This window comes from Otolemur garnettii, unplaced genomic scaffold, assembly GCF_000181295.1.
Source record: "Otolemur garnettii isolate 467f Iridium unplaced genomic scaffold, OtoGar3 scaffold00034, whole genome shotgun sequence".
Taxonomy (NCBI): Eukaryota; Metazoa; Chordata; class Mammalia; order Primates; family Galagidae; genus Otolemur; species Otolemur garnettii.
The window spans coordinates 4,467,587-4,482,588 of NW_003852429.1; the positions used below are offsets into that span (position 1 = coordinate 4,467,587).

At 38.0% G+C, this 15,002-nt stretch overlaps 1 protein-coding gene across 2 annotated transcripts in view; it reads right to left on the minus strand.

The window, feature by feature from the left end:
• Positions 1-1,503: 1,503 nt before the first annotated feature.
• TGDS (TDP-glucose 4,6-dehydratase) overlaps positions 1,504-15,002 on the minus strand; it is a 22,733-nt gene continuing 9,234 nt past the window's right edge. Inside the window, exons 5-12 of one of the 2 annotated variants that reach the window (XM_003789575.3) lie at positions 10,606-10,748; positions 8,628-8,726; positions 7,609-7,668; positions 6,082-6,125; positions 5,329-5,494; positions 4,671-4,729; positions 3,944-4,041; positions 1,504-2,229 (exon numbers count right to left, since the gene is read on the minus strand). In XM_003789575.3, the coding sequence (XP_003789623.1) occupies positions 2,144-2,229; positions 3,944-4,041; positions 4,671-4,729; positions 5,329-5,494; positions 6,082-6,125; positions 7,609-7,668; positions 8,628-8,726; positions 10,606-10,748 (755 nt within the window). In that variant the 3' untranslated portion in view covers positions 1,504-2,143. The remainder of the gene's footprint in view (positions 2,230-3,943; positions 4,042-4,670; positions 4,730-5,328; positions 5,495-6,081; positions 6,126-7,608; positions 7,669-8,627; positions 8,727-10,605; positions 10,749-15,002) is intronic. The other variant, XM_023513115.1, reaches the window with a different exon arrangement.

A 15,002-nucleotide genomic window follows, 5' to 3' on the forward strand; every position in this document is an offset into this window, starting at 1 on the left:
AATAGAGAAGCTGAGTGTGCAGGCCCATAGATGCAGAGATGATCACACTCCCAGAAACTCCGAGTCTAGTGGGCCAAACAGATAAATCATACGAAATCATACGCAATGGAAATACAGTGGGCAGAAATTCAACATCTGCAGATGAGGCCAACTTCAGTGGGTAGGTGACATTTAAGTGGGGTTTTGAAGGTTGGTCAGGAATTCTTCACACAAAGAGAAAAGTACATTCCTGGTGGGACAGACAGCATTCCCGTGCAGAGGCACAGAGCCTTCAAAGGCCCCACGGGACTGGACGTCCTAAGGCGGTGGCTGTGGCCATGTGTGAGCACAGCTGTTCCTAGAGCTGAAAGGAGGGACCGTGGGGAGGGAATTTACCATGACTGCAGTTTTCTTCTCCCCACATTCTAGGAAATTTTCCTGGACATTCCCACAGCCAGCAGATGCTCGTTGGTCTCTGCCTTGCTGGGCTGCTGCTGGCCACCTGCCTGCTGCCACGTGTCTGTCCCTGTGGCTTCTGTGATGACATTTCCTTCTGTTTTCTTCCTATCCACTCTTTTGACTATTCCTTTTTTATTTGTAAATGTTATTTTTTTAAATTTCAGATTAAAATCTGGGTACAATTAGATTACAGTGTTTGCATTGGTTAGATAGGGTAGGGTCCCTGTTATTCTCCTGTCCCGCCACCAGGAGGTGTGCCATACACTGTCTACATTGTGCCCATCAGGTGGGAGCATGCTGATCTCCCTCCCCACAACTTGAATTGAGTTTTTTTCTTGTGTGGGTGTGTACTGGTTCATCTAATGACTTCATATACTGAGTACACTGCATACTCGCTTCTCCATTCTTGATACGTTGCTAAGAAGAATGTGTTTCAACTTCAGCCAGGTTAATATGAAAAATGTAAAATCTCCATCTTTTTTATGGCTCAATAGTATTCCATGGGGTATACATACACTGCAGCTTGTTAATCCATTCCTGGGTCAATGGGCACTTGGGAGGCAGGAATTAAGTGCAGTAAGACCTGTTAATGCAGGGTTACGAAGCCCCATATTAAGACCGACATTTTTTTTTTTTTAGACAGAGCCTCAAACTGTCCGCCTGGGTAGAGTGCCGTGGTATCACAGCTCATAGCAACCTCCAACTCCTGGGCTCCAATGAGTCTCCTGCCTCAGCCTCCCAAGTAGCTGGGACCAGAGGCGCCTGCCACAACGCCTGGCTATTTTTTGGTTGCAGCCGTCATTGTTGTTTGGCGGGCTGGGCTGGATTCAAACCCGCCAGCTCAGGTGTATGTGGCTGGTGCCTTAGCTACTTGAGCCACAGGTGCCAAGCCAAGATCTACATTTTTAATAGAGGGTTGCTCAGGTCCCTTTCCCTTTCTGAATCCAATATTAAGTCATCTTGAAGTCTTTAGGACAAAGAGAGATTAAAAATGCATAATGAAATATTTTTAAATTTTCTACAGCAAAATAAAAGCATTTATTACTAAAATGTCCCCATTGTACATTAAATACATTAAGATATTGACAATTTTATAAATAAAATTATTTTAAACAGTAAATACATGACAAAACTATTTCTCTGACTCAGGTTATATAGGTCAACAAATGATTTTGAAAACATAAAAACTTTACATCCTTCTTTAAAAAAGCATTCAACTTAATTTTATAAATTTATCAAAGTTAAAAAGTACTAGATATGCTTCTATTTTATTCCATTTTAAAAGCAATTATAGCACGTCGGAACTTTAAAAAATGGAATTAGGGCATATGACTCATCCTATGTTGTCTAAAAATGAAAACTTCAGAGACTGTCTGGGCATTCGGAAAGGCTGGGAGGCTGACTGAGTTCAAAGCCAGCAAAGGTGCCACTTGCCCAGAGCCACTGCCAGTCCTTGTTCTCAAAAGCAGACAGCTTCTTCCCGGCCCACTCCTAGGGGAGAGCCTTTCTATATCTACTGTTTCCTAATTTCCTGGAGAAAGGGTTTCTGAAAGAATTTTGATATTTAAATGCTGTCCTAATGCTGAAAGTCTTCCAAAGAAGTCATGAATCTAATTCCACATGAAAAGAGGACACCTCATTTGGTCACCTGGTTTCACATCACTTGTGGAGGTAGGATAATTTTCTTCTTTCTCTGAAAACCGTCCTATGTAAATGGTGGCTGTACTGGAAAGGGTTCTAATGCCTTTTCTGCATTCTTCCAGTTGTGAAAATTCTCTCTGTACCATTCAACTGATAGGAAAAAAAAAAGACAATTTTATTTTATGAAAAATAAATAGTTATGCATCAGTTAACCTATATGTAACTGAGTTCTTGCTAGGTAAGAAAAAGTCTTGCCCATCAAGACTTGAGGGCAGGTGCCTGTAGTCTCAGCTACTCGGGAGGCCTAACCAGCAGACACAGGATGCCTAATGATGTAACAATTTGATTTTGAACTTAATAATGAAATTAAACAGAAGACATTTCATCATCTGAAAAACTTAATCATTAAAAATCAACCTTTTTTTTTTCTTTTTAACTTCAAAAGTCCTTTAATATTAACTTACTGGTGAAAATATTTAAGACATTCTGATTTCAAGGAATTCAGTGTGGGGAGAATAAGGCACTGGTTTTAAAGTTATTTTATAGAAAAAAAGTCTGATACAGTGTTTGTTAATGTAAATATGGTAACACCGCAGAAGAAGCACAGAGAGATGATGTGAGCTTCCCTTAATATGTGAAATTATTTATGTTGCTTTATGTTGTTTTTAGTTTAAAAAAATTGATAGTTTTTAGTTATTTTTAATTTGTCATTTTATATTCAACACAAGTATTTTGCATTTCAAGCTCTGAATCAAGATCGTTTCTCATGAGTACATTTCTAGAGCTTTAACACATATATGCAGATTTTGTATGTACTTAATAGATTTTTTGCACATACTAAATTTGTTTCAACATAAAAAAGATCTTCAAAGACCACAACTATCATTATTCAACTTAAATGATCTTAAGATGGACCATATTTTACATATCACTAAGAAAAAAGCTGCAATTATTAAGACTATAAGATACCAATAATTATTAACAAATATACCTTTCAGAAGTATGAAGAAAGTTAAAAAAAAGTGGACCTCAGAATCAAAAAATAGCTTTTTTTTTTTTTCCTGAGACAGAGTCTCACTTTGTCACTCTCCATAGAGTGTCGTAGTGTAATAGCTCACAGCAACTTCCAACTATGGGGCTCAAGTGATTCACTTGCCTCAGCCTCCCGAGTAGCTGGGACTACAGATACCTGACATGACACCCAGCTAGTTTTTATAGATGGGATCTCACTTTTTCTCAGGCTGGTCTCCAACTCCTGACCTCAAGCAGTCCACCCACCTCGGCCTCCCAGAGTGCTAGGATCATAGGTATGAACCACCCCACCCGCCCCTAATAAAACAGGTGTTTAATTAATGCTAATAAGATATAGGACGACTAATCAGAAGTCTTATCTGTGAAATTTAAGATGTTTAGAAAACATAAGACTATTGCTAGAAATATAATAAATGTAATATTCAAAAAGTATAAATGATTCATCACAATACTGTGCTGCATTTCTAGAGTGTTCTAAAATAACTTACTTTTCCTTTAAATTTTTCTAAATCGGCTCGGTGCCTGTGGCTCAAGTGGCTAAGGTGCCAGCCACATACACCTAAGGTGGCAAGTTCAAATCCAGCCCGAGCCTGCCAAAACAACAACAATGACGGCTGCAACCAAAAAAATAGCCGGGCGTTGTGGCGGGTGCCTGTGGTCCCAGCTACTTGGGAGGCAGAGGCAGAAGACTCACTTGAGCCCAGGAGTTGGAGGTTGCTATGAGCTGTGATGCCATGGCACTCTACCCAGGGGGACAGCTTGAGGCTCTGTCTCAAAAAAAACATTTTTTTTTCTAAATCACCCCCACCCCCATAATCAATTCACAACACACTTGTTTTCTTTATTCCTTCTTTCCAAGGCACTTTAGGTCTCCATCCTAAGCCATGTATTTTTTCTGACTTCATTGGGTATCTCATGTCGTTGGTAGGTCTTAGAAAACAAAACATTTAAAACAACATTGTCAATATAGTTACAAATTCACATTTGTATCCACGCATCTTTACCATAATTAAAGTTTTTTCTTTAAAAAAAAAATTCCCAGTAGGCTTTTTGCAGAAAATTTGTAAAATAAAGTACACATTGAAAAACATCACCCATAATCCCAGGTGCCTCATCTTCTCTGTGGCTTATCCTTTTCTTTTTTCAATCACAACCTGTGCCAGTGAGTATAGTGCCTGGCACACAGAAAAAACTCAATAAATGTTTAATAAATGAATAGGCAAATACACATAAACTTTTAGTACTCTGTTGTGCCAAGCCCTCCTGAGTCAGGTACTTTACATACATTATAATTAAACCTTACAATACTTTTATAACCAAGATATTATTATCTCTATTTCATACTGGAGGAAACAACAGACTTGGAAAGAGTTAATAACTTTCAAGTCACACAACTACTGAGTTAGAATACTACACTTAATCTGTTTGACATTTATAATCAGAAAAGGTGTTTACCAGAAAACTCAAAAGAGATAAACTAATTTTCAGTTGTCTACATGTTTTAAAATTTTCTAAGTACCTAAGATTTTACAACCTTTCCCCAGTGTTTTGTTACTCACCTATCATTAACATAATCCACCCAATTTTCCATTTCAGACTCTGAATTGGTCTCTTTTATCTGTCAAAATGGAGAAAGCTTTTGATTAAAATTATAAAATGAGATCAGAGAATAACAACAGTATTTAATAGGTGGTTAAAAAGAAAAACAACCACCTCAAAGCAGGGGAAACAGCTAAACTAAACATTTATTTTAATTACACTTTCAATACTGTACTTTATAACCAAAATTCCATCTGAAGCTTGGAAAGACTACATACACATCATATAAGCTATGAGAGAAAATAAGTTTTCTTGGATTTTGGTTTTAACTCAGTTCCTCTTTCTATTAAATCCTAAGATTTATAAATGATGTTCCCTAATACATATGTATGTCCATAACCATATTTTATGTAACATTATTTCTTGATTCTAGGACACACAATTTTATATTTCTGAAATGACGGTATGTCTTACAACTAGGGCAGGTACATTTAATGACTTGTTCTTTTCCCAAAAAGCCATTACTAAAAGAATTATATAACTTAAATTAAGACATACACAGGACAGATAGCTATTATTATTCTACTTCCTTCCTTTTAAATTGGGTAAACTGTTGATTTTGACTAAATTAGTGATAGACAATTTTAAACACACCACCTTTTTACAATTCATACTTACCAGTTGTATTAGTTCTTTGGCAAGCTGGATAACTGACATTTCAAAATTGGTTCCAATGTTATAAATTTCACCTGGTTTCCCCTTTTTGAGGACAGTGAGAAATGCTTCTACTACATCAGTAGCATAAAGGAAATTTCTTGTTTGAAGCCCTGATCCATGAATACAACTAAATAGAGTAAATGAAAAAGAATAACACTGTAAAAAAGCAACTTATAAGCTGGGGGAAGCAATGACTGGGTACAACTCCAGAGGAGCCTATTCCAACAAGGACCCTATAAATCTTTTACCAAAAATACAAATTCTCATAACTTTTCTAAGTATCCTCTGTAGTTCTTAATCTGCAAACCTCCTAAAATACTCAACAGAAAAAAGGGCAAACATTTAAGTGACCACTGTAAAATATGTTTTCAATTTTATACTCTAAGTTTGTTTTGAAGAATTATCCATAGTCCTATGAATTAAATGTGTCCTTTGAGAAAGTCAAATAATATAAAAATACATGTCAAGTTCTAATGCTACAACTCAAAGTTCTATGATAAATCATTTAAGAATTGAAATTATCTTAGTAAGTAAAAATGTATTACAGATTATAATTACTTGAAAAACAATTATACCACAGAAGGGATTCTTAAATTTGGTAGGACATTGAATTCTGTGGCCTCTAACTTTAAGACTTTATGATTTTCAAGAGTGTCATCAAATATTCTAATATACTAGAAAAGCATAAGAGTACAAAGGTAAATAATAACATACCATTTCCTGTCATGCTGTAGTAAAGATATAAATTTTGGAATAACCTAAAAAAAATTAAAATATCATTTCAGATTTAGGAAATTCATTAATATGAATTTGAACATATGATAAAACTAAAAGATTATTAAGAAATATACATATGGATAATCTTTTCATCAGGAGCTCATGAAGAAAACCCTACTATATTTAATAAGAAAAAGAACTCTGGGTGGTGCCTGTGGCTCAAAAGGGTAGGGCGCTGATCCCATATGCTGGAGGTGGCGAGTTCAAACCCAGCCCCAGCCAAAAACGGCAAAAAGAAAAAAGAAGAACTCTGTGGGCTCAGCGCCCATAGCTCAGTGGTTAGGGAGCCAGCCACACAGACCAGGGCTGGTGGGTTAGAACCCGGTCAGCGACTGCTAAACAACAACAACATAATAAATGTGGTGGGTGCCTATAGTCCCAGCTATTTGGGAGGCTGAGGCAAGAAAATTGCTTAAGCCCAAGAGTTTGAGGTTGCTATGAGCCAAGGTACTCTACCAAGGGTGACATAGTGAAACTCTGTCTCAAAATAAAAAGAAAAAGAACTCTATGATAGTTTGCTGTTTCATAAAGACCAGGTACCTGGATAAAAATTCAGAAAAAGTCTTCATCAAACAGTTGCTTTTATTATAAAGCTCACTTTTGTATTGATTTTGTAAGGGCAGCAATCTTATTGTACTTACTGTTTTACCTATTGTACCGACTCAGTAAGTGCTTGTGAAATTTATAAAAAGTAAATCCCAGTGCTCTTAGATTCAAAGGACGCTTAAACAAAGTAGATATTAATAGCTGCAGATCATGACATGGCTCTTTCTTTTGGGTAAACAGATCAATGTAACCAGAAAACCCAGTCTACAAACTTAGGCAGAGCAACCAACAGTAACCAAAAATTGGGTTTAAGGATGCAGAGCCAAACACACAGGTGTTTTCAGCCTTTTGAAAGGCCTTCAGCCTACATTTCTTTATTTGCTACTTGTATTACCTGGTGGAAGACATTCACGCCTACAGCAATGAGTTGGGGTACAGTTAACCAGCTATGAGTAAGACAGTTTATGTACACAAGCTTCCTGCATCACTATCTAACTAGCTTTTAAGTTTCTGTATATTCTGACATGTTGGCGTGACTGGAAACTGAGAGTCTTACCCAAGACTGATAGCAGTGGAGAAGTCTATTACCGCACTTGAAAGTCTAAAAAGCATGAGGCACTTTTCACATATATCATCTCACTGGAGCCTTCCAAATTGTTCCTAAGTATTATCACTACCTCTCCATTTAAAGACTAGGGCCTAAGGCCTAAGACTAAGCCACCTGTGACTGTCAAGTTGAGACTTAAACTCAGTCTTGAAACTCTAAGTCTGCCAGGATGTACATGTAGCATATAGAGTATATATGATTACGTATAATTACAGTGTAAATTATTTAAGATTAATAACCAAAGAGAAATTATTTTAAATAATGAAAAGTTGTAACCACTAAAAAATTATGAATTCAGAAGTACAGTTTACCTTTTCTGGATATTGATGTGGTCCATAAACATTACTGCTTCTTGTGATGACAACTGGAAACTTAAAAGAATATTCAACATTAAAGTTTTGGAAAAGTCTAATAATAATGATTATTTAAAAATAAACAGAGTTCTAAAATATGGGCATTTCTGCCTATTCTACAACACCTTAGGGACAGAGTAAAGCATTTTTTTCTAATATAAGGTTCCTAAAAAGACAGGAGACGATGGGATTCAGATAAGGCAGAGGAGGAATGTTCTTTTTACTGCGACAAGGGAAGGCTGATGAGAGATGGAAGCAGTTGTGTAAGTCTGACAGCAGAACACTCAGTATCTTTCCATCTAATTATCTAAGAGACCACCTCCAGGACTCTAATTATGTTCAGGTGTTAAACTTATTTCATGCTCTCCATTGCACCAAGCCTTATAAATACAGAGAGCCACTATATAAGGGAAAAGGAACAATATTATTAGAGCACGAAAGGTGAGAGAATCAGAAGGAATTCCATGGCTTGCCTTTCTGACCCAGTCCCTAGCAATGCACAAAGATCAGGGGGTGCCAGATGCAGGGGATTGAAGCCGATGACTCATACTGGGTAAGGCTCCCGCACTGACACTGTCAGGGCCACCAGAGGCAAATCTACTTCCCATTCAGAAGGAGCCAAGAAAGCTGAATCATGCAGAGAAGAGCGCACGGCAGGAAAGGGAATCTGTCCTCCCTTGTCTTCCTCCACTCATAGGATTCCAAGAGGTCTTTCACTACAGCTGTAACTCTACCTATTACTGAAATAGGAAAAAATATATATTCAAATTACTTCTTTATTGATAAATTGAATAGGAACAGGTAGGCCCTACTTTGTCCACACAATATAGGACACCAGTTTTAAAAATTCTTTAATACCAACTTTTCTCAATCTACGTCTTCTACTCTAAAAATCAAGTTTTGCTAAAGCTGTCCTGGAGTTTTAACACTTAAGTCCAAAGGACAATGTTGCAAGAGTTTCTGAAATCAATTTTTACCTTGTATCGTTCCCAGTAAGATTGGACAAAACATTCAGCAGCTGCTTTAGAGGATGCATAAGGATTTGTAGGTTGTTTGGGTGAAGATTCATCAAATTCCTAATTTTAAAAATATATATTTAGAAGACAAGTGTTATGGATACCTTCTAAGTATAAAAACCAGAAAAACATACTACAAACTTGAAATGTCGATTGAAAAAACCGTTTCTGGAATCCCATGTGCCTGGTATTTTTCCAGGGACACATAATAACTTCTTTAATGCTCCCAACAATCCCATGAGACAGGCAGAGAACATCATGAGCAAAGGCCCTGAGACGGAAGTGTGTCCAACAGAACTCCAAGAAGGCGGGTATGAGGGAGAAGGGGTAGATGTGGTCCGAGAGCTAGAAAGAGCCCAAAGACGACAAACTTTGAAGGCCAATGTGAAAATAGTGATGGGCTATTTGAGCAGGGTAATGCCATGATTTGACTTATACAGTAGAACCGCCATTTTGGCCACCTCCCTACACTGACCACCTCCTTAAGTTGACCTAATTTTCACAGACCTGATATGCATACTAAGCACATATCAGTACAGCAGGCCCACTTCCTTATGCTGACTACCTCTGTATACTGACCAGTTTGTTACAGTCCTTTGGGTGGACCACGTATAGAAGTTCTACTGTATTTTAAAAATTATTCTGGCTATTGTGTCAGATCTGATGCAGGTTGGCTAAAGTGCAGGAAGGAAGAAGTTTACCTGATAAAAATTACAAAGAGCACTCAGCACCCGTAGCACAGTGGTTACAGTGCCAGCCAAATACACTGAGGCTGGCAGGTTCGAACTTGGCCCACACCAGCTAAACAACAATGACAACTGCAACAAAAAATAGTCAGGGGTTGTGGCAGGTGCCTGTAGTCCCAGGTACTTGGGAGGCTGAGGCAAGAGCATTGCTTAAGCCCAAGAGTTTGAGGTTGCTGTGAGCTGTGATGCCACAGCACTCAACTGAGGGCAACATAGTGAGACTCTGTCTCAAAAAAAAAAAAAAAAACATTGCAAAGAGATAGGAAAATAGCCACTTCTAAGAAGCAGGGCTGGGAATCAGGCAGAAGTGGTCAGGGTCTGCTTTTTCTCATTGTAAGTCTTTTTGAACTATAGGACCTTTTCTACTATGTGTGTTTTGGTAAACTAAAAACATTATTAAAAAATAAAATAAATAAAACAAAACGAGGCTGGACATAGTGGCTCACACCTAATTCCAGCATTTGGGGGGGCTGAGACAGGAAGATCGCTTGAGGCCAAGAGTTCAAGACCAACCTGAACAATAATTGATGCCCTATTTAAAAAAAAAACAGAAAAATTATCGGGGCATGGTGGGTATGCAACTACAGTCCCAGCTATCCGGGACGCTGAGACAGCAGGATCACTTGAGCCCAGTTTAGGAGGTTGCAGTGAGCTTTATATGAAGGTGCTACTGCACTCTATAGCCCAGGCAACAGAGCAAGACCCTTTAATAAAAACAAAAGAGGTCACTGCACACAATAGCTATATAAAATAGAGTCTGGGAAATGGATTATCTTTTCTGCATAAAAAGTATAATACTCATTATAACCTAGTTGTTTGTACCCTCACATTAATCTGGGGAAAAAAAGTATAATACTTAGGAATGATAAAAAAAAGAATAGATTACAGTTTTTACAATAATTTCACAATCACTTCTCGACTAGAGGAGAAAAGTGAGCAGGTGTATGCTGCAGCCTAACTAATTTATGCTGTGGCCTGGGGGAATAACATTCATCATTCATAAAACTAGGATAAAAGTTAGGCTAGGTATCTGCTAGCCTCTTGCAAAATTACAAATAAATCTGTAGCTGTTCCCTATCTGGGATGGCATGAAATTCTTCTGTTCTTGATCTGAATGTAAGAGACAATGAAGTAACATTCTGGAGAACTGTGGTACGTAGGAAGTAGGTGAAATGTACATATTCTAAGCTCACCTTATCAAGACTGCCTCCATATACTTCATCTGTGCTGACGTAAATGAATTTCTCCACTCTGGCTTCATGAGCAGCACTTACCAAAACATGAGTGCCGTAAACATTAACATAGGTAAACTCAAAGGCGCGTACAAATGACAGATCTAAAAGAAAGAGTGAAAAGCTAAAATGATTCCACCAAGGGACAAAACAGATGCCAAAGTGATGAACTCAGACTTATGGAGAGTGTTATTTACTTCTCCTCATTCACCACAACTGTAACAGCTTTAGAAATAAACATACATTGATACATTGATATTTATGATTTCTTTGAACCTTAATTTTATATATATATGAATATAGCACATGTAAATTCCTAAAACCCAGAAGACTATCAGTGCTAAATTTAAAATAGACTTTTTTATTCTAAAAAGAAGACATTAAGAAATGACATATCCAAATTAAAAATATTCTTACATTTAAAAAAGAAATTTTAAACTTCTAATTTCTGCTATTAGAGGCCTTGACTTTTCACATAAACTTGTTATTGCTAAAAGCGATAAATGCTGGATAAATTATTTAATTTTTTTTTTTTTTTGAGACAGTCTCACTATGTTGCCTGTGGTAGAGTACCACTACAGTGTAACAGCTCACAGCAACCTCTATCTCTGGGGCTTAAGTGATTCTCTTGCCTTAGCCTCCCAAGTAGCTGGGACTACAGGTGCCTGCCATAACACATGGCTATTTTTTTTGTTGCAGTTGTCATTGTTGTTTAGCTGGCCCAGGCTGGGTTCGAACCCACAAGCCTGGGTGTATGCGGCCAGCACCTTACCCACTGAGCTATGGGTGCCGCCAAATTATTTAAAAACAAATTCACTTTAAAAGACTTGAACTTCTATAACTAAGGAAGGGGGAACTTTTTCTAACTATGACTCACAATCCAGAAACAATAAGGAAAGAGACTGACAAATTTGACTCTATAAAAATTCTTGCATGGTTAAAAAAACAAAAACAACTAACCATTATAAAAACAAAGTAAAAGACCAAAGATAAACTGGAAAAAATAACTGAACTTATCAGAGAAAAAGGGTTAATATCTTCAGCCTATAAAGAACTTATAAAATATAAATAAAAACAACTCTACAGTAAAATGGGTAAAGGATATGAATTGTTTAAACAAAGAAATAATGGTGCAGGGAGAATGGGGACCAAAGAACCTATTCGTGGCAAGGAAAAACATCTTCAGAAAAAGGGGAAAATTAAAAAGTAGGCTGAGTGAGTCGGAACAAAGAGAAGTCAGCTAGTTTACATTTAAGCTAGCCACTGCCAGCAAGCTTCCAGTCTTTTCTGAATTCTAGCCTGTTGGGGATACAGCTTATAAACACCCCTGTTGGGTCTGTGAGAACTCTGAGGAAAATAGAAGAGATTTATGGCAAAGACCTAGAAAGATACATTCACTGGGTTGTTTCCTGCCCACTAAACAGGCAAAGCAGATACCCACTGTGGAGATTTGCATTTGCCTGGGCAGAGATCAGGAGAGTAGCTCCAGCCCTGAGATACGGGCAGAAGAGCTCATATCCCTTATCACAGAGGAAGATCCTCTGTGGTGGTGATGGGAGGAAAATGCCTCCTCCCACCGATTCCTCAGAGATTAACGCCAGTGGCATTTTACTCCCCAGGGAACTAGTGCAGTTTAACACCTCCCTAGAAATCTGTATGTGAGATCTCAAGTGAGATGCTCTCCCAAGACAAGGCTCAGGTTTCAGATTTCTTAAGGCTACTCAAACCCTTAAATAATAACAATAGGAGCTGATACGCTCACTCAGAGAACTGCGGCTGTCTTGGTTTCCTCTACCCTGTGAGCAAACAGATTCCAATAAAAGCAGAGTGGAGCAAACACTTGGTGCCATTGCCACTAACGGGCAATGGACTTGAGAGTTCTACCTTTAATTCTATTCTGAGTCTCATGTCTCTCTCTTTACCTTCGTTTCTAACTCTGTATTTCTTCAGTTGATCCCTGCCAGCTCCACAGGTCTGGCAAATGAGGACCCTGACAAATGAGTCCTTAAACTTATGATGCTCAATCTCACTTATAATAAGGAAAACCCAAATTAAAAGCTCAGAGATAATACTTCTGGCAAAAATTCAAAATTTTGACAATACATTTTGTTGGGGAGGCCATGTAGTGAAAGAGACTTGGTACATTGGGCGTGAGCATGCAAAATGTTTACAACACCTAGAGAAGGAAATTTGGCAATATTCAGCCCAGTTACATACACATTCACCCTCTCACCCACAATTCAGTGGGCTGAATTGTGTTCCTTCAAGGTTTACATTGAAGCCTAACCCCTAGCCCAAGACTTTAAATGGTGATTAAGTTAAAAGGAGGCCTTTAGGGTGGGCCTTAATCCAATATAACTGGTGTCCTTATAAGTAGAAATCTGGACAGGGAAAGAACCTAGGGCACACATACAGAGAAAAGGCCATGTGAAGACACAGGTAACTGTCTGTAAGTCAAGGAGAGAGGCCTCAGAAGAAACCAACCCTGCTGACATCTTGATCTTGAACTTCTAACCCCCATTTTTTTTTTTTTTTTTTGGTCTCTTTTTTTTGCTGGGGCTGGGTTTGAACCCACCACCTCTGGCATATGGGGCACCCTAACCCTTTGAGCAATAGGCGCTGCCCAGCACCCATTTCTATTTTTTAAGCCACTCGGTGTGTGCTATTTTGTTATGGCACCTCTAGGAGACTAATACACCAGCAATCCAACCTTTAGGACTCTCTCTCCCTGGCCTCAATTGACAAATGTACTAAATGACACAGCACTAAGCCATCTACGACAGCACCATTCAAACAGCAAACAGCAGAGAGTCAACCCAGTACAGCACATCTGCACAACGAAGCACTGAAAGAAACGTGAGAGTCCCTCCATAGGAGTGGTCTCCTTACTATGATGTGAAAACATGGAGAATAATGTGTACAGCTACTGTTTTTCTAACAAGAGCAGTAGGACACATATAAATACATATTTTAAAAGGAAGAACAGATAGTAAAAATAAAGCATATAAAACTGTCTTAGGGAAAAAGAGTAGAACACAGTGGAAAAGAAAGGACCAAAGCAGACTTTTCTAAATATACCTAGTTTGGGAGATCTGACTTTGGAACTATGTACATCTTTTACATAAATTTAAAAAAAGCAATTTCTTAGCCTGAACTACGTTGTAAGCCTTGTCTCTACAAAAAAATGGAAAAATTATCCAGGCATAATAGCACACATCTGAAATCCCAGCTACTAAGGCGGCAGAGGCAAGGAGACCACTTGAACCCAGGATTTGAGGTTGTAGTGAACTATGATCCCACCGCTACACTTCAGCACGGGCAACGGAGCAAGACCTTGTGTTAAAAAAATAAAAAATTAAAAGCAATAAAGCAATTCCTAAAAATCAAAAGCAAAATGAGAAAGATGAATCTAAACATATATTTACTTGGTACTATAACCAAGTAGAAGAGTCATTTTAAATTACTTTAAAACAAAGTAATTTGGCCATAGTTTTAATAGTTTCCCATGGAAAAGTATTAAAGAACAAAAGTCCTCTGCAAGTCTTAAAAAGATTTTTAGTTTTTTGCATATTTTGAATCAGACAAAAGCTTAATAACCAGGAGCTGTACATAACTTCAGTTAATCTGCAAGAAAAAAACCAACAATCCCATACATCAATAGGGAAGAGGTTAATACAATCTTCTCTAAAGACGACAGATGAATGGCTAGCAAACACATGAAAAATGTTCATCATCCCTAATTATTAGAGAAATGCTAATTAAAACCACCCTGAGATATCACCTAAACCCAGCAAGAATGGCCTGTATCACAAAATCTCAAAACTGTAGATGCTGGCATGGATGTGGAGAAAAAGGAATACTTTTACTGCTGGTGGGACTGCAAATTAATCTAACCTTTTTGGAAGGAAATATGGAGAAACCTCAAAGAACTCAACCTAGACCTCCCGATTGATCCTGCAATCCCATTACTGGGCATCAATCCAGAAGGGAAAAAAACCCTTTTATTATAAAGACACTTGTACTAGGCTGTTTATCACAGCCCAATTTACAATCACTAAAATGTGGAAACAGCCTAAATGTCCTTCAACCCAGGAATGGATTGGTAAGCTGTGGTACGTGTATATCATGGAATATTATTCAGCCATAAAAAATGGAGATTTTGCAGCATTTGTACTAACCTGGATGGAGGTGGAACACATTATTCTTAGTGAAGCATCACGGGAATGGAGAAGTATGCATCCTATGTATTCAATTTTGATATGAGAACAATTAATGACACAGTGGGGTATGGGGGAAGGGGAGACCAGACAGAGAAGGAGGGAGGAGGTGAGGGAAAGGGAAAGAAAAAAAAAAAAAAA